The sequence below is a fragment of the Gekko japonicus genome, unplaced genomic scaffold (assembly GCF_001447785.1).
Source record: "Gekko japonicus isolate JY-2015 unplaced genomic scaffold, Gekko_japonicus_V1.1 scaffold411, whole genome shotgun sequence".
Classification (NCBI taxonomy): domain Eukaryota; kingdom Metazoa; phylum Chordata; class Lepidosauria; order Squamata; family Gekkonidae; genus Gekko; species Gekko japonicus.
Genome location: NW_015160221.1, coordinates 116781 through 136215, shown reverse-complemented (window position 1 = coordinate 136215; position 19435 = coordinate 116781). Strand labels below are relative to the sequence as shown.

Below are 19435 nucleotides of genomic sequence, written 5' to 3'. Positions count from 1 at the left end.
TGAGCTTAGGCTGGCAAGAGATGCTAAAAACAACAAAAAAGGGGGTTCTTTTCTTATGTTCAAAGTAAGAAATAGAACAAGGACATGGTAGGCCCATTGCGGGGTCAGGAAAGAGAAATTATAACAGGTGATGAAGAGAGAGCAGAAATGCTCAATTCCTACTTTTCTTCAGTCTTATCTTGCAAGGGAAATGGTGCTCAACATGGCAAAAACGGAACACGTGATGAGGAAGGGAGTTGTGGGCTAGGATCAGCATAGGGGTAGCACAATAAAACCTAGTTTCTTAAAATGAAACTAAGTCTTCAGGGCCAGATGGACTGCACTGATGAGGAAGGGAGTTGTGGGCTAGGATCAGCATAGGGGTAGCACAAATAAAAAAACCCCTAGTTTCTTTAAATGAAACTAAGTCTTCAGGGCCAGATGGACTGCACCCAAGGGTACTAAAAGAACTTGCAGATGTAATTTCTGAGCCTCTGTCCATTATTTTTGAGAATTCTTGGAGAACAGGTGAGGTGCTAGAAGATTGGAGGTGGGCAAATGCTGTCCCCATCTTCAAGAAGGGGGGAAAGGAGGATCTGGGTAACTACCCACCTGTCAGCTTGATGTCTATACCTGGAAAAGTTTTAGAACAAATAATCAAACAGTTGGTCCTTGAGCATTTAGAAAGGATGGCTGTGATCACTAAGAGCCAGCATGGGTTTCTCAAGAAGAAGCCATGTCAGACTAACCTATCTCTGTTCTTGACTGTTAGGTGGATCTGTAACTGGTTGATAGATTGCACCAAAGGGTGTTTTTTAATGGTTCCTCATCCTCTTGGAAAGGAGTGACAAGTGGAGTGCCTCAGGGATCTCTCTTGGGACCTGTTTTGTTAAACATCTTTATAAATTATTTGTATGAAGAAATAGCGGGAATGCTTATTAAATTAAATAGTACTAAATTGGGAGGGGTAGCAAATACAATAGAAGACAGAGTCAGGATACAGGATGATCTTGACAGGCTGGAAAACTGGCCTAAAACAAAATGAATTTTAATGGGGATAAATGTAAAGTTCTGCATTTAGGTAAGAAAAATCAAATACATAATTATAGGAAGGGGGAGACGTCTTGGCAGTAGTATGGGCGAAAGGGATCTAGGGATCTTAGTAGACCATACACTGAACATGAGTCAGCAGGGTGATGTGGTAGCTAAAAAGGCAAATGCCATTTGGGGCTGTATCAACAGAAGTAATAGTGTCCAGATCACGCTAAGTGATGGTATCACTTTACTCTTCTCTAATTAGACCTCACCTAGAGTATTGTGTTCAGCTTTGGGCACCACAATTTAAGAAGGATATAGACAAGCTGGAATGTGTCCAGATGAGGGCAATGAAGATGGTGAGGGGTCTGGAGACCAAGTCTTATGAGGAAAGGTTGATGGAACTGGGTATGTTTAGCCTGGAGAGGAGACAACTGAGAGGTGATATGATCACCATCTTCAAGTACTTGAAGGGCTGTCATATAGAAGATGGTACAGAGTAGTTTTCTGTTGCCCCAGAAAGTTGGACCAAAACCAATGGGTTGAAATTAATTCAAAAGAGTTTTCAGCTAAACATTAGGAAGAACTTCCTGAGCGGTCCTTCAGTGGAACAGGCTTCCTCAGGAGGTGGTAGGATCTCCTTCTTTGGAGGTTTTTAAAGAGAGGCTAGATGGCCATCTGACAGCAATGTTGATTCTGTGAACTTGACAGCAATTTTATCCAGGCCAGTTTGGCCAGGGATCCTGGAGCGGGGGGGGGGGTTGGCCTTTCTGGGCATAGGCAAGGGTCACTGGGGGGGGGGGGGGGGGGTTATTTGTGAATTCCCTGCATTGTGCAGGGGGTTGGACTAGATGATCCTAGAGGTCCCTTCCAACTCGAAGATTCTGTGAGTCTAGGGTTCCGTCAATACTGTTGCAATGTACTCTCTCACACTGCTACTGTTCCCAGCTGATTATCAGACAACCATAGTTTGCACTCCTCTACAGTTTCCAAATCAAGTTCAAAGGTATAGTATGCATTACAGTAATCACACCAGGAAATTACCCAGCACTTCTGAGAGACACTTGCATCTGCAAGAGTTTGGGTGTGAAAATGTTAAATACCTGCCTGTAGATATTTCTTGCAAAGGTGTCACCTTTCCTGTGAGAAGAAAGTAGAAGGTCTGCACCTTCTGCATCTCTGGCTTTGAGAATAATTTTTTGGGGGGGAAATCTTAAAAGGTCACTGTATTCTCTTTCTCTTCCCCTTCACACACATGGTCACACATATAAGTGCGTCTTCAAGTACTTCTGAGAATTGCAGCATTTGATCACACTTAAGCTACTTTTCCCATCTTCAAATCTGCGGCAGTCTTCCTCGGAGGAAGGATTAAGTACAGAGTCCCCTCATTAACCCTTCAAGCTTCCATTCAGTGTAGGTTTGCTCTCCAGCTATCTTCCTGTACCAGGGACTAGGATGTTACCAGTTTGCCTGACAACTGTAGCTTGGTTCAAAAGTTCAAGTACCTTTTCTGGTTCAATTGTACTTAGGGATCGCATTGTGTCTGACAGGGTTTTCCAGAAGTATGTTTCCTAGCAAAAGTACAGCTGGTTAAAGACTGTGTGATTCAACAAGAGGCATTCTGCGTTTCAATGTGTCACTAGTCACTGTTTTGTCTCAAGGACTCAGGAATGAGCTGGACCCAAAGACAAAGTTGGAAATTAATAGAATTGTCAGCCTCCTGGTGGGGCTCGGAGACCTCCCATAATTACAGGAGTTTGGTGCAGTGGTTAAGTGTGCGGACTCTAATCTGGGAGAACCGGGTTTGATTCCCCACTCCTCCACTTGCACCTGCTGATGTGACCTTGGGTCAGTCACAAGCTCTGGCACAGCTGTCCTTGAAAAAGAGCAGTTTGTGTCTGAGTTCTCTCAGCCCCACCCACCTCACAGGGTGTCTGTTTGTGGGGAGGGGAAGGGAGAGGAGTTTGTGAGCCGCTCTGAGACTCCAAGTGAAGGGCGGGGTATAAATCCAATCTCTTCTTCTTCTTCTTCTTCTCCAGAGATCAGTTCCCATGGAGGAAATGGCTGCTTTGGAGGGTGGTGGCGTATATGGCAATATACCCTGCTGAGGCCCCTCCCCTCCCCAAACGCCACCCTCCACAGGCTCTGCCCCCAAACCTCCAGGAATCTCACAGTTTCAGCAACTCTAGAAATAAATATTTTATTCTTTCTTTGCATATTTCAAGTTTTGCCTGGCAACATCCAGAGAGGGTTGTTTGGGTGTTTGTTTTTTGGTAAACAAATAGTTCTTACTAAAGGCCCAGGAGTGTTTGTTGTGCTGTTCTCTCAACATAGTCCTTTGAACTGACCACATAATGGTCAGGGTGCCCGCTGGACATCTTTCTCTTTAATCCTTATTGGGCTTAAAATAGTCCTCGGAATGCAATTAACTTGCATTTTGATTGTGCTCATTCCAATTTTTTGAACAATACTCTTGCCTCCTGTTGCAGATTGGTGAAGACCTGAGCACCGAAAAATTCTGCGTCGATGCCAGTCAGACTGGAAATGGAAACGGGAACTGGTTGAAGTACATCCGAATGGCCTGCTCTAGTGAAGAACAAAACGTTGCAGCATGTCCCATAAATGACCAGGTATGGTCTGGCTCTGTTTGAAACCTCTCTTCCCAGTCTCCTCCTATTTTTTCCACCAGTATGTACAGTTTTGTTGATGCAGTTTGGTCTTTGCTTGTAAAAGTTGGGGCAGGGTTGTATCGGGATAGAAGACCATATCGTAAATGAAAGTTCTGATCATTTATTTTTTGAGTTCAGTTAAGATTCTTTTTTAAAAAAGATTCTTAAAAAATTATAGTGCTTTAATAGCAAAACAGGAGATTAGTTGTTGTAGATTTTCCGGGCTGTATGGCTGTGGTCTTGGCACCGTAGTACCTGATGTGTCACCAGCAGCTGTGACTGGTATCTTCAGAGATATAACACAGAAAGATGGAGTACTCTCTGTGTCAAGGTGAGAAGAAAAAAGGCAGACAGGTAATTTATATCTACTCAGGAAGGTGGGGGTAGGGCTGAGTCATTATCTTGCAGGAGTTTCCCAGGCTGTGACATGCTAATGGAAGAGCTTTCCTGAGGAGGTTCTTTTGCATAAAAAACAACTTTAGAATCATTTTTCTACCATTTTTCTTCTCACATTGACACAGAGAGTACTCCATCTTTATGTGTTATACCTCTGAGGATGCCAGTCACAGCTACTGGTGAAATGTCAGGTACTACAATGCCAAGACCATGGCCATACAGCCCAGAAAATCTACAATTAATGGACTCTGGTTGTGAAAGCTTTCGCCAACATATAAAACAGGAGATGCTCACTATAGAAGCAAATGGTGCTTCCTTCACAATGAAGGGAAAGGACTCATGTACATACTCAAACAGTTCAGTCCCCACTTCCGACAAGATGCCCAGTGATGCCCCAGCTCACATAAAGCACCACCATGCCTCACTTTTTCCCACTCTATCACCCTCCTTTGCGCACCTACAATGGCCAGGAGCAAGCCACGCACCTTGTTTGCACACTTTTCTGGAGTCAGTGAGGCAGGACTAATGGGAGTCAGAGGTTTTTTACTCTGCTTCCTTCAGGTTTTCTGCGACCCCTAAATGGGATCCTCTTCAAAGTTTTTATTACCCCAGGGCCTTCTGACTCCTTCATAATGGAAAGATAGCGGGTGGGTAAGAAAGTTACATGTGCAACAGAAACCCCCCCCCCCCCCCCCCCCCCGCATCTCCCACTGTGAAGTGGAAGATTGTTCTAGAGGCTCCCGAAACATCATTATCTTGCATTTCCTGGGTGGAGAATGGCAGCGAGTGGCTGCTGTTTATCAACAACAAACAACAAAAATACCCTCCAAAGTCATAGCCCTTCCAGCTTCTCACCTAGTTTGGCCCTGAGTAGTGGTAAGTCTTTTCGATAACTTCAGCATCAAAACTTGCTTTTATTGCAGGGCTGCCAGCAATAAGGGCTAATTGTTTGACCCCACCAACAGCTTGTAAGACAACATTGCCATTTGTTTGTGTTTTTGTGTGTGTGTATATGTGTGTGTGTAAAGCGCTGTCAAGTCGCAACCAATTTATGGCAACCCCAGCAAGGGGCTTTCAAGGCAAGTGAGAAGCAGAGGTGCAGAGTCTTCTTTGGAGGTCTCACTTCCATGTACTGATCCCGCTTAGCTTCTGAGGTGTGATGAGATCGGGCTATACCATGGTGCCTTCCCTCACATTGCCCCTTGCACAGTTTAAAAAAATAAAAGACCTGCATGGGGAGTGGGTGGAATTCCTCCTGTCCCCCGAAGGCAATTAGCAAGTCCACCACACTTGATCTTTTTGGCTCAGTCACTGCAGCTGTTCCCAAAACGTCTTTCAGGCATGCCTTTTTGACATTTGGAAGGCTCTGCAAGAGCAAAGGTACCGTCTACAGCAGGCGTCCCTCGTGTGTGTTGTAAAGTACTGCCAAGTTGCAACCAACTTCTGGCAACCCCCTAGGGTTTTCAAGACAGAGGACAAAGAGGTCTGTTTTGCCGTTGCCTGCCTCTGCACAGCAACCCTGGACTTCCTTGCTGGTCTCCCATCCAAGAAGAAGAAGAGTTGGTTTTTATATCCCACTTTTCTCTGCCCTAGGGAGTCTCAAAGTGGCTTACAATAGCCATCCCTTCCTCTCCCCACAACAGGCACCTTGCGAGGTAGGTGGGGCTGAGAAAGTTCGAAGAGAACTGGGACTGGCCCAAGGTCACCCAGCAGGCTTCATGTGGAGGAGGAGTGGGGAATCAAACCTGGTTCTCCAGATCAGAGCCTGCCATTCTAAACCACTACACCAAGCTGGGTCTCCAAGTACTACCCAGGGCTGACTCTGTTTAGCTTCCGAAATCTGGCAAAATCCCAGTCTTCACTACCTGAAGGAGTCTAGGAGCCACCTACAACTGCCTTCCCTTCCTCTCCCCACAACAGACACCTTGTGAGGTAGGTGGGGCTGAGAAGGCTACTGCTCTTGAGAGAACAGCTCTGAGAGGACTGTGACTGACCCAAGGTCACCCAGCTGGCTGCATGTGGAGGAGGAGGGGAGAATCAAACCTAGTTCTACAAACTAGAGTCCTCCACTCTTAACCACTACACAACACTGGCTATGATGCTGGTGTTTTTTTGTTTTTGTTTTGTTTTTGTTTTTTTTGAATGGCTCTTGTCATGTAATTGTTCTGTGATTTTATTAATTTTTTTTATTTTTAAGTAAGAAATAAAAGCATTAACAAAGGTGCGGAAACAAAGCAAAATTCTCTGAAATTTCCCACTCTTCCATTTGAGTTCAATTCATGAAGATACAGTTAAATGAAGAGACAATTTTTTGTTGTTGCCGCTGCTCTTTTAATTAAGAGCGGCATCGTATCATTGTTGCTAGCTGCATTGAAAGGTTATCTGAGCATCCATCTAGAAGTATTTTTAAATGTATACGTAAACACATTTTCTCTCTGATATACAAAATCCCAAATGCTAAATCCCAAATTACACCACAGCCCAAGATGCCCTCCCCCTTTTTTCAGTTTTCTCAAAGGGAATGCGAATATTTGAGCCATTCCGCAAGACGATGCAGAGCTAAGCCAGTTGTTTCGGGTGGTGTTTCAGCCGCTACCCATTAAAACTGTGCTCAATGAATAAATAAGGAAGGAAGGACTTGCGGATATTTTTATGAGTGCCCAAAAAAGGTCAGCCTGAAAGGTAACATTTTGAAATTACCAGGAAGCCCTCCCACTAAAGCTGATGTTGATATAACAATATCTTCCCTGATAGTTGTCATTGCAGAAACTAAAACAAAAATGGGGGAGGGAACTACTGTTCCAGTAAGTGTACAAAATATATATATTTAAAGAGGACAATCATATTATTTATCATCTATAAAATGCATCAGTGGCCTTTCTTGTATGTAGAGACACCCCTCCCCACCAAGAGATTCAGTTTAAAACCTGGCCTGATGGTTTGAGTGGCCTGTCATCTAAAGAAGAACCCCAACTTTAAACAGAACTTCAATAGATTCTGCTAAAGGAGAAGTTCAGTAAAATGATGGCAGGAATTAGCAGGTTAATTCTTTCACAATAAAGGGCAGGAACAATAAAGACAACTCTGTTAACCCATTTCTTTCACCATTCCCCCACATTGTTTGGAGCCAAATTCCATTTTATTTTTAAACTCAAAATGCTTACTATTTCTGGAAAATATTTTGAGGTGGCTTTAGGGATGTTTTCAGATTTTTCAGCAAGTTTATTTTGAATCAGTTTTGCTTTTTTTCCCTTGGTTGAAGTGAATCTGTGTTTTCTCTCTCTGAGGTATGCATTTTGCCATTGTGCATCAGTAAATCAGCACTGTACATTCAGCCAATAAAAGTTCAGCTATAAAAAATCAACTTCCCTGGAAATAACATTCAAGAGCAGCACGTAAACTCTTCTAAGACAATAAACAGCTATACTTTAAAAATCCTCTTATATAAAATTAATTTACATCCCCCCAAAAAAACCCAAATAAACAACACCCAACAGGTAAGTCCACAACAATAACAAAAAATAAGGAAGAGAGAAAACTCAGCTGACAAAGTTCAGGCAGATAAAAGTCTTACCCTGGAACTCAAAGGACATCTGATCTTGTGCCAGGTAGAGGGGGTTATGGGAAGGTTCCATAGACAAGGTGCCACCATGGAAAAGGCCCTGTCTTTAGTAGCCCCTGAAGCTGTGGACACAAAGAGCCAAGCCTCTAAATAAATTGTATCTTGTAGTCAGCCCCGTGCCCAGGAAATTCTCAGTGGGGGGCGGGGGCGCATGTGACATAGAACTATTAGATTTGAGTCCAGCAGCACCTTAGACACCAACTAGATTGGGGGGTTGGGTATGAGCTCTTGAAAGTCAAAACTCCCTTCTTCAGATACTGGATTCAAATCTGGCTGTTCCGCTGCAGTCCAACATGACTAACCTCTGAAAAGGACACAGAACTAAGTCATGATATTTTGGTATTGCATTTGTCACAAAAATGGGTAATAATAATAATAACAACAACAACAACAACAATAATAATAATAATGATGATGATGATGATGATGATGATAATGATGCAATAATAACAACAACAACAACTATTATTATTATTATTATTATTATTATTCTCAGAGTCAGATATTTGACTGGTAGGTGGTGTTCTTCGATTCGAGATCTAGCCAAGTTCTTGGGAACTGCAGAAGTGCTTTTGCAGGATTCTTGCTGTTCCAAGCAACACTGTCTCCTGGAGCTGAGCTGGTGTTATTTGCTCGATTCCCAGAATGCCCAGGTGTTTCTTGAGACTTCTAGGCTTCAACAACAACTGGCACAGTGGTAACATCATCATCATCATCATTAGTATTTCTCTCATTTATCACAAATACCTCGTCTGACTCTCTCATCCTGTGGTGCCAGCAAATCCACCAGATTCAAACCATTCCTTAATATGGAGATAAATACAATATTTATCATTAATCATTCTTTAAAAAAAAGAAAAGAAAAAACAGTGCTTCTGCCCAACTATCAGACCTTAAAAGTTGCCTTCTCATGGCTGCAATGAGGTCAGATCACTTGTGGCGGAGAACAAAGCATCCCGTGGTCCCTTGAAATTCTCACACGCTGAATTGTGGCACGTGCCCTCGGAGGCAAGAGGCCCTCGCTTCAGATATGTGAAGTGGGTTCATTATTTAATTCACAAATTGCCCTTCTAGCCTGCCTCTATCAATGTTTGTGGGGAAATGCGTGCTGCTCCGTTTAAATAAATGGACTAGCTCTCGGGTAAATTGGCCTAGAATTTAATCTTTTGAGCTGCATTGGAAATCTTCGTGTTAGAACAGAAATTATGACGATATTTAAAACCGCAGAGCAGACTACTTGCCAGCCCTTTCGCCAAGATATTTCCCAAATCAACAGAATGTCGTGTTTGCAAATACCTGGAAATGCTTTGTATTCTGGTTATTAAACGAAGGGAAACCTTTCACTGTTCGATGCCTTCTCATCCCAGACACTGTATTAAAGAAAGTTGTTGTTTTGCCCCCCTCCTCCTGAAATACAAATATTTTTTTCCCCAGCCTGTTTGAAACTCAGAACTGTTGGCTCCCGTAACCCAAACTTCCTTTTCCTTCGACTTTCAGCGGGGGCCTCAGTCTCTCTTGACATTCTTGATGTTAGGGAGGCCGGGTTGATAAAAAGCAAGTGGGTGTGTCTGAGAGATGAAGTTTTAGGTAATCGAGGACTGGGTTGGGCAAAGCAGAGCTTCTGCAAGAGAGGGGGGTGCTGCAAATTTCGGGTCGATGCCATTGCAAAGACAGCAGTAGACACCCCACCCCCCGCTCCAGCTTTCCCCCCTGGCCTAGAATACCTGCCGTCTCCTCCTAATCGCAAAGAGAATGGTTTCTGTGGTCCGCTCTCTTGATTCCAGAATGACACACAGGGACAATCTAAACTTAACTTGGGTCTCTCCGGTGGGGAATCTTGCGCAACAGAAACAGGTTAGAAATTTTATTGCTTCATGCCCTTTCCTTTAATTCAGGTTTCCTTTTCTTCTCTCCCCCTTTTTCTTGACCCATTGTGCGTGTCTGAATGTCTGCGTTCTGCTGGGTCTTTTTTAGCTCTGATTTGCAGTGTGACGTGACCTCAGAGTGGGGTGCGGGGTGTGTGTGTCAAAGGCCTCCTTTTTCATAGCCGATCACACAGAACAAGGCAGGCTGAATGGGGCCTGGATCCAAAGAACCCAACAAACTCACTCCACATCCCCCGTCAAAAATCTGAATGTATGTTTTTGAGCATCAGCCCATTCCCCCCCCCCTCTACTCCCCAAGATCAGGAAAGTTTCAGAGGTGCTTCCAGATGGGGTTGTCTTGGGGTAGAAGGGAATCAGAAGACCCAGGGTGGTATGCTTAAACCCCTGGGCCCACCTTGAATAACCCTTTGGGTTTCATACAAAGTAAGATAAGTTTATTGGACCATCCACTGTCTCAAATGATGGGCCAAGATAAACAGAACTCTTCTTCACCACCCGTGATCTTTTAAAAGTTGACTAATATCCTTAGAACTCTCACATAAATATTATGATTGTGACTTAGGAGAGATGCCGTCTCTGTGAGGAAAATATAATTTGTGTCTCCCTCATTTCAACGGGGAATTTGAAATTGATTTCTATGTACTTGGTTTATTTATGTGCTTGTGTTTTAAAGGAAACATTTCTGTTGTTTTATTCCTGAGTTCTGGCTTATTTGAGACAGGACAGCTTTCTTAACTAGTTGCCTTAAAGGTATATTTTAAGAGATGGTTGAAGTCAGGACAAAATGAAAAGAAACGGGGGGGGGGGGCACTGCAAAGGTTTATCCTTAAAGGGGTCTCTCCTTGGCAAATGTAATTTTAATTGGTAAAGGCTGCCCTCTTGTGGGCGAGCTGAAAAGATGAGAATGCAGAAGCATCAGGAATAAGTAGATAAGTCAATAATTTGGTTTCGTTCATTTTTATTATTGATTTAGCTGACAGTTTCTGTTCTGTGCTTCTCTCAGTCGGTTTTTGTATACTGATTTGTAATGCGTCCTCGTGTTGTACAGTTTTTGGACATGACACACGTGGTATTTATACATGCAGTGTACTTCATTTATATGCTTTAATATGTATTTATTAATGCACAAACAACATTGCAAATTGTGTACAATTTCTGGGGAAATTTTGGTGTGAGTAAACAGGCAATGGCCGAGAAATATAGAATCAGAGATTTGACTCATGCACGTGGAACTGAAATGGAGATTTTTTCAGGTGGAAATGATGACCCTGAAATGCATTCTGACCCAGATATGTATTCCTCAAAAAACATAAATGCCTTTAAAAAAATAAATTATAACCTAGAAAACAAAGCTACTGAAAGTAACTTTTAAACACCAAGCAGCGCACGGTTTCTGCCTTATCAATTTATTTAAGTGTCTGCCAGGTTCCTTGCTTCAGTGTGGGTGAGATATGTCAAACTGTATTCGCTTAAAAATGTGAAAGAAACAGTCGGCGTTGGTAATCTACCAGTGGATTTCTGTGCCTTTCTCTCAGACAGGATGGTGCTGATCATATCCTGAATTTTTCATTTGTTGACTGTTTCAGCAACATTTATGGCTGTGGTTGTCTAGAAGTGTGCCCCCCCCCCTCAATATTGTCTGAAGAAAACTCCAAGCTGAATTTGAAAAGTCCCGGTCAGTTAAAAAAAAAGCTGAATTTGAAAAGTCCCGGTCAGTTTTTTAAAAAAAAAAAGGAAAAAGGAAAAAAAAACCTTGTTGGAATTTCAAATAAATTTGTCAACTGCGAACGCCTAGGCAGAGTTACACCTTTGTAACCTTTGACATAACTCTGCCAAGACTGGAAGGCCATCTCGGAATGACGATGTGATCTGTTGTTATCAAAATATATGACCAATATCAATATCCCCTACCAGCAGCCCTGGCCTTGTGTCCAGTGGCCAATGTCACCATTCAGAAGAAGTAGATCATAAGCGTCGCTACCAAGGCAATGTCTTATGCTGGTGTTATCATCGTCCACTCTTCAAGTTTTAACTGTATAATATCTGTGATATTCTATAGCTTTACTGTCCCGTCTTATGTGACCTGTAACTGACCCTGAGCCTGCTTGCAGGGAGGGTGGGATATAAATTGAATATAATGATAAATAATAAATAAATATCAACAATGAGTTGCATCCTACAACTCCCTTCAACTGAGGGTTACTCTGGAGGAAGGAATCTCCCCCCCTCCCCAAGCCAGACTCCTCACTCAGTGGAAGGAAGTTGTTTGTTTGTGGCATGTAATGCTGCCTTTCTCCAAAGATAGGATTCAAGGCAGTTAACAATGTTATCTTTAAAATGCCATGTACTTTAAGACACCCAAATGCAAACAGCACTGAAAACCTGTCCAGTAATCCCATCTAATTTGTATCAGAACTGTAGCCAAATGCAGCCTAAACCCTTCAGCCAGTGAAGGTAGGCAATCTCTCCAAACTGCAGAAGGGGACAGCAAAATGCTCCCTCTAAACTGTGGAGTCTTGTGAGCAAAAATGCTGCTTTGTGAGCTACTGGCATTCAAGTTGTGAGCAAACGATTTGGCTACTGCATACATTCGTTTGCTCTGAAGCCATCCCTTCCTGAGCCAAGACAAAAATGTGTGAGCTGGAGGCTAAAGAACTGTGAGCTAGTTCACAGTAACTCACCTTAGAGGGAACACTGGCAAGGACAGACACACACGCCCGGATCAGAGTTTGTATGGCAACAGAAAGTCCTTTAAATAGGATCCAACCCATTTTTCCCTCATAGGCAAATTATGTTCTTATTACAAGATGTTCTTATGTTAGGTTCTCATTTATTTATTCAAGTACAGAATGCTGTCAATTTGTGTGACAATTTTAGTGACTTGACAGTGCCATCCTTAACAGAGTTCCACCCTTCAAAGCCCATTGAGTTCAATGGCCTTAGAAGGGTGTAACTCTGTTTAGGATTACAGTGCAAACTATTTCATTTTTTATTATACGTTTCTTCCATGTCAGCTCAAAACCCCATAGTTGAGATTCCCAGGAGGTCTGAGCAGATCCAGAACATCAGCCCAGTAGCTGTATCCTGGAACCATACCCTTTATTTTATGACAAAGACTTCGTTCGGTAACACAGTAAAGACACGTTCCTGCCTCAGAGGAGGTTACCGTCTAAATTTTGACCAAGGGTTGAATCTAGATAAATGAAATCACCAATACTTGGTATTCTCGTTTAGAAAGGTAGATTGTTACATATTTGTAGAACGTCCTAAAAACTACAAATAAGGAAGTATTTTTTTAAAGTATTGTTTCTCAAGGGAATTCTTCATATCTTTAGAGAAGTCTGTTTCTGCAGTGCAATGTACTGAGAGGAGAATGAAGCTTATGCTTGGCTAGGTTTTCCAGAAGACCTCTAGTGAAGGGTCTCCGAGCACCGTTTAGAAATAGGTGTGTGGGTATCAAAAGATCCATGTGGCCACAGAGCTATATGATATCTTCACTTGGGATAGGTGTAAAACCAGCCATTCCCCAAATACTTCCGCCTTCTGGCATCTCAGAATGTGTACAATCTTTTCAGAATGCAGATCAGCTTTCAGACTGATAATCACCCAAAGCATTCTTTATCACAATCAGGGATAATACCCATTTTGGTGACAATTCTGACGGTATTCAAAAGTTCATTTTTCTTTTAAGGTTTTCTCAATGCTCAGGATGAAGCAGTGCTTCCCCCCCCCACCACCACGTTAATGGAATAATATTGCTGTTAAAACGTGTCACCTGTTTTCACATCCGTTGCATATAAATAGGGTAATAAACTGTGCATAATGCAAAAACGGCATGCCATTAAAATGCCCTCAAACAAGCAAGCAAACAAACATGAGGGAATTTGCCAAAAGCGACTGCCAGTGGGACAGTGGCCTTCCCAGCCATACACAAAACTGAAAAGTCATTTTTTTTGGGGGGGACACATACACTCCTAACCCCATTCCAAACACAAAACCTTTCTAAACTGTGTAATGTAGAACTGAAGCTTAGCCGGGCCTCATTGTATGACTGTGTGTTGTTTTGATCACCAGGTCAGCATTTCTGTTATTTCCCGGCTTGCTTATTTTTTATTTTGGGAGGTTGGCATATCTCAAACCTGCTGTCCATACGGAATGCTATTCTGCAACAGTGACACATCAGACATGGAGAATGAGGAATAGTCAGGGGAGTTCTGACTCGAAGGAATATAGAGCTTCAAAGCAATATGGGCCTTCAATGTCCCTGCTGCACAAGCAAGGGGCTTTCCTCATCTACTTCACACATGGGGACATTCTAAGGTCACATTATGACCAATGCATTCAAAGAAAATCGCTTGACACTGAAGTGAACGGGGGGGGGGGAGCCCTGTGTGGGTGACGACCATGTGGTCATTTGAGCTATTCCCTGGACACACCTGAAGGTCACTAGGTCAAGGCTTCCTGAAGGTGAAGCTGGAAAGAATTTGGGGGAACATTCATGTTAATGAGAATTTGGGGAAACATTCATGTTAATGAGAAAGAGGGCGCTCTCACAAAAACTGAATAATACACGTTCAATCCACTTTCAATGTAGTTTCCAACTGGATTTTACAGTGTGAAATGGCAAAAACCACTTTCAAACGGTCGCTGAAGTGGATTGAAACTGCATTATTCAGCGTGTGTGAAAGCACCCTCAGTCTAGAATGCATACACAAGCATGGTAAATTCACAGCAGTTTTCAACTCTGTGTGTGTAGTGTATGAAACATTTTGCAATCATGAAGGGATTGAAGAACAGCTCATGTGGTGTTCCATGGAAGACAAGGGAGCTGTGCAGATCTTTAGATCTCAACACTTATAGGGGCTTTATGGCATCTTACAGGGAGGCTTTTCAAGAGAAAGTTGGCCACAGATCCAGGATATCTCTTATCCCGGATGGCCAACGTTACAGCAATGGATTTGGACTGGAGGATCCATCGATGAGCCTGGACTTCCACGTCTGCAGGGGGCAGGCTTTCCCAAGGTCAGGCACCAAACACAAAAAGTCAATTGAACTTGTGACTCCCAACTACATCCAAGTGGTCTTGTGGATAAGCCATAACTGAGATGAGATTTGGCACCTATTGATTTTTTCCACCATATGACAATTGGACATTCCTGAAATACGAACAGTGGGAATGAGGAGGAGTCACCTGTAGGAATGAGTGAATATTTCCCATTACTTGTTTTTATTTCTCTCCATTTCTGTTTTAGTCCGTGGTTTCACTTTTCTACTTCTAGCTGTTGGTTTAGTAAACTTGTTTGCATATATTGTATGGATTTAATATGCAGTTTATATGATATTTATACATATGGGGCTTATTGTATTTGTCTAAAATACAGATAATGCTGATTGACTCATGCACAAGTAAATGTTGGGTATTGTATTTGTCTAAAATACAGATAATGCACAAGTAAATGTTGGAAAATGAGTATATTTTGCATGGGAAATCCACTGTTCAGAGACAGAATGGGGTGCAGCAAAAGAAAGAAATAGTGGATTTTATGCAGGCAGTGCAGCAGCAAAATGGAAATGGGTTCTTTGGTCTGAAACAACAGGCATAAGAAATTTTTAAAAATCATATCCAGCTGTCAGGAATAGTGACCAACGGTCCAGTATCAGCATCCCTGCTTTGCCAAATCAGTTCTGATAACTTGGAGGAAAACACAAATGGTTCTGCAGTTTTAATTTCCCCCCCTCTTTTTTCTCTTTGTGTCTCTCTTTTTTGTTTTGCAAACGTCTAGATTTATTATAAAGTTATTAAAGAAATAGAACCAGGAGAAGAGCTGCTGATGTACATGAAAGAAAGCACTTACCCAGCTGGAAACATGCCACCTAGTTTGGAAGGTGAGACTTGCGCCCCCAGAATACTTCCCTTTAAGACATGACCCCTCCCCTCCAAAACAACACATGATAATCTGCTTGTGTATTTTCTCCTTGGCCATGGTGTGATTGCCGCACGTAACAATGGTTGGATTTGGAAACATTTATGTGCCACTGACATTCAGAGGTGCTTGCAATACAGAAGGGGGAACATCTGCTTTTTTTAAAAAGAAATGTTTATTTTAACAAATAAAGTTTACAATCATATAACAGTAATATAACAGTAATGAGCAATATCAATGAGCAGTACATAAAGCGCTAACTGATTACAGGTACAACAAGTTTTGCATATACATTTTCATTAAACATACAATATATCAACCGTCTTTACTCATGAACAGGACTCATTTAGCAAACAATCTCCAAATTATTGAGCATTACTTAATTAATTTTCAAAAGTACATAATTTCTCTATAAAATGGGTTCTTGGGCAAGACATCTGCTTTGCATGCAGAAAGTCCTAGGTTCAGTCCCCGTCATCTCCAGTTAAAAGACCCTACATTGCAGGTATTAATTATTATGGCTGTCTGAGTAGAAATTAAGCCCCATGTGTTGGGTCCCATCAGCGTTTCTGCAGGGGGGAAAGGGCAGAAGGGCTCTTTCTGCATGCCAAAAATGCTGCATCAGGGATTGTGGGACCCACATGGTCAAAAACCACGCAGGAAGGGGACTGTAAAGAGAAGGGAAACTGAACAAGATCAAGCGAAAAAGCTGGCAAGATTCAACCCAAGGCATCAGACTTCCATTCCCCCAACACGCTTTTTCCACCTACACATTTGCAAGAACCTACGAGGGGGGAAAGGCTCCAGGAGAGAAGGTGGGACAACAGTTATCACCATTCACCCCTTTTAGGAAAAAAATATCAAGGCAGTTATGAGTTATGCATATTTTTGTGTGTTGTCTGTTTGTACGTAGTTTGATTTTGTGCATCACGTAACAAAGGTGTTCCAGTCGCACGCGGAGGCAGGGTGTCCTGTTTGCTCGTGGTGTGAAAAATGTAACCCACCAACTTGAGATTCTAATAATGGCTCAGCCATTTGTGCAGCCATGCAATCCCGTACGAGGAGGTGTTTTGTAAGGTGTGAAGAAGTGTGGCCCATACTGAGAAATAAAGAGGTCTTTCAAAGTTTTAGACAGTAGCTGAGCGGCCCCTGTCAACAGGACGCCATTTCTCTCAGCCCAGTTCAACTTTGTAACTCAAGTGCCCTGTTATCTCCCCATACTTCCAGACTCATCAGCTATCTAAGAAAAAAACATTTTATTTCTGAAATTATGTGAGTAGGCCATATTGTAGTAATGCTGAAAAAACATGATTTCCTATTCGGTTCTTTCTGAAGTATGGGTATACTTTCCCAGGGTCTTGGGGCCTTGAGAGAGCCAATGCTTGAGAGTGTTGAGCTTGGCTTGAGAGAGACCCGGGTTCAGATCACTGAACCTCACTAGATGGGCTTGGCCTGCTCTCAGTCCACCGCACCTGCCTCACAGGGTTGTTGCGAGAATAAAATGGGGGAAGGGAGAATGATGAATGTGGCCCTGACCTCCTTGACTGAAGTCTGGGATTACTTTTTTTAAGTACTGAATTACATCTTTGTCCAGGAAGGCCATAGGACTTAATAAAAAGCAAGGTTGTTTTATAAAAAAAAAATAAACGAGAAGAAAGAACTAAAAAACAGAAAATGAACAACAAACACTGTTTTTTTCCTTCTCTTTCCTGCTCTCTAACTTTTTCCTCCTTCCCTTCCAGTCCTTTTCCTCCCATCCTGTCTTCCTTCTTCCTTCCTCCCTCTGACATTTTCCTGCCTTATCTCTTTCCTTTTCATCTCACTGTTTTGTTTTGCTAATTTTCTTCCTGTCCTTCCCCTTTCTATCAGTTTCCTCCCTTCCCCAACAACCACCCACCCACCTTCTTTCTTTCTTTCTTTCTTTCTTTCTTTCTTTCTTTCTTTCTTTCTTTCTTTCTTTCTTTCTTTCTTTCCATTAGGAAAAATTCTGATGGATTTTGGGGGTGGCTGAGGAAAGCAGCAGTAGGGAAAACAGAGTAAGCTGTGACTTTAGGCTTCTGATGATAGTTATTGTGAGAAGAGCTGCTCCCACCCCCACTGAGGTATGGTCAGCGTTGGGCCTTAGAGCACACCCTCAGTCCTTTCTGTCCCTCGGTTGGTGAGTCAAAGCCTGCCCCCCCCCCAGTCAAAGCAAGGAAAAATTAAGCCAAAGCAGAAGGAACATGGAATGTTTTTAACTGAGTTTTGGATGATCTGTTATGCATGATGAATTTAATTTTATTTTAATTCCAAAATGACACATTTCTGAACCGACCGGAAAAATAAACCCCTACCTTGTCCCCAACAATGCTTCATTTTTGGCATTCGGCAGCATTTATCTGCCTCCTCCTTCTCGCGTATCAAGTGGCAGGCAGTTGCTCGCTAATTGCTTCCCAAACATAATAGCCCATCATCCAAAATTTGACTTTTTAGAATTTTTTTAAATCCCCTTTGCCTTCAACAATGCTCTCTCTCACCACTTTTCCAATGGAACTCTGAATTGCATAAGAAAGGAAATGTTAAAATGTTCCACACAAAGATAATTATCATTTGAAGAAGAAGAAAAAAACACCTCTTTTCTCCAAACCGCAGCCAAATGCAGCCGACCCCCCTTATCACTGCAGGAATTTTGTGCAAGGCTCTTGAATTCCTTTGAGATACGGCTCTGGTAGATTAGTATGTAGATGCTACATAATTATGTTCCCCTCGGTCTCTTTGAAAGCTATTACGGACTGATGTATATATTTTTTTTGGTTACTTTCCTGCTATGTCCTGAATGTTCCTGATGGAACTTAAGATAGAGGCGTGTAACACAAATTTGACAAACGGGGTGCAGAAGACTGGCAGGAAAGAATGGCTGTCCCTGTTGGATACGAAACATGCGGACGGCATGGCGACGATTTACAGAAATAAGGGCTTTTTTCCCCCTCCCATTAATGGTATTTATTGCCGCTAGCCCTGATCAGTGGCATGATCTCCTACCTTTGCGGATGGATAAGAAGGCTGGGAGGGGGAAGATCTGGGTTCAGATTTTTACTCAGCCCTGGGGTGGGTCAGTTGGAGACACTGGACCAGTCATTGTCCCAGCCTACCTTTAAGGGCTGTTATGAGGATAAAACGGAAGCGGGGAGAGCTCTGTATGCCACTCCAAAGAGAGGAAGTGATACAGGTGTGATACACACTTCATTATAGAGTTGGAAGGGGCCAGACAGGCCATCTAGTCCACCCCCCTGCTCAATGCAGGATCGACTTAGAGCATCCCTGATGAGGATGTTCCTGAGTCCCGAGGCAGCTGATTCCACTGTTGCACAACTCTGACTGTAAAAAAGTTTTCCCTAAAATCCAGCCGGTACCTTCCCACCCTTAATTTAAACCCATTATTGCGAGTCCTCTCCTCTGCTGCCAACAGGAACAGCTCCCTGCCCTCCTCTAAGTGACTGCCCTTCAGAGTCTTCAAGAGAGTAATCATGTCCCTCCTCAACGTCCTCTTCTCCAGACTGAACATTCCCAAGTCCCTCAGCCTTTCCTCACAGGGCTTGCCCTCCAGGCCCCTGATCATCCTTGTCACTCTCCTCTGCACCCGCTCCATTCCGTCCACATCCTTTTTGAAGTGAGGCCTCCAAAACTGCAAACAAGACTCCAGGTGCGGCCTGTCCCATGCAGTGTACAGAGGGACCATCTTGCAATCTGAATGTTATGCCTTAGTTGATACACCCCAAGATCGCATTAGCCTTTTTTTGTCGCTGCATCACATTGGCTGCTCATATTTAACTTATGGTCCACTCGTACCCCAAGATCTTGTTCACACACACTGCTACCCAGAAGTGTATCCCCCATCCATCCAGACAGAGGGCTAGATAGAAGAAACCTGGTTGTATGTAGGGA

The 19435-nt window shown here is 42.9% G+C and overlaps 1 protein-coding gene across 1 annotated transcript in view; it reads left to right on the top strand.

The window, feature by feature from the left end:
* PRDM16 (PR domain containing 16) overlaps nt 1-19435 on the top strand; it is a 325812-nt gene that overhangs the window by 248564 nt on the left and 57813 nt on the right. The window contains exons 4-5 of the mRNA XM_015411108.1: nt 3504-3644; nt 15371-15473. Coding sequence (XP_015266594.1) covers nt 3504-3644; nt 15371-15473 — 244 coding nt within the window. The remainder of the gene's footprint in view (nt 1-3503; nt 3645-15370; nt 15474-19435) is intronic.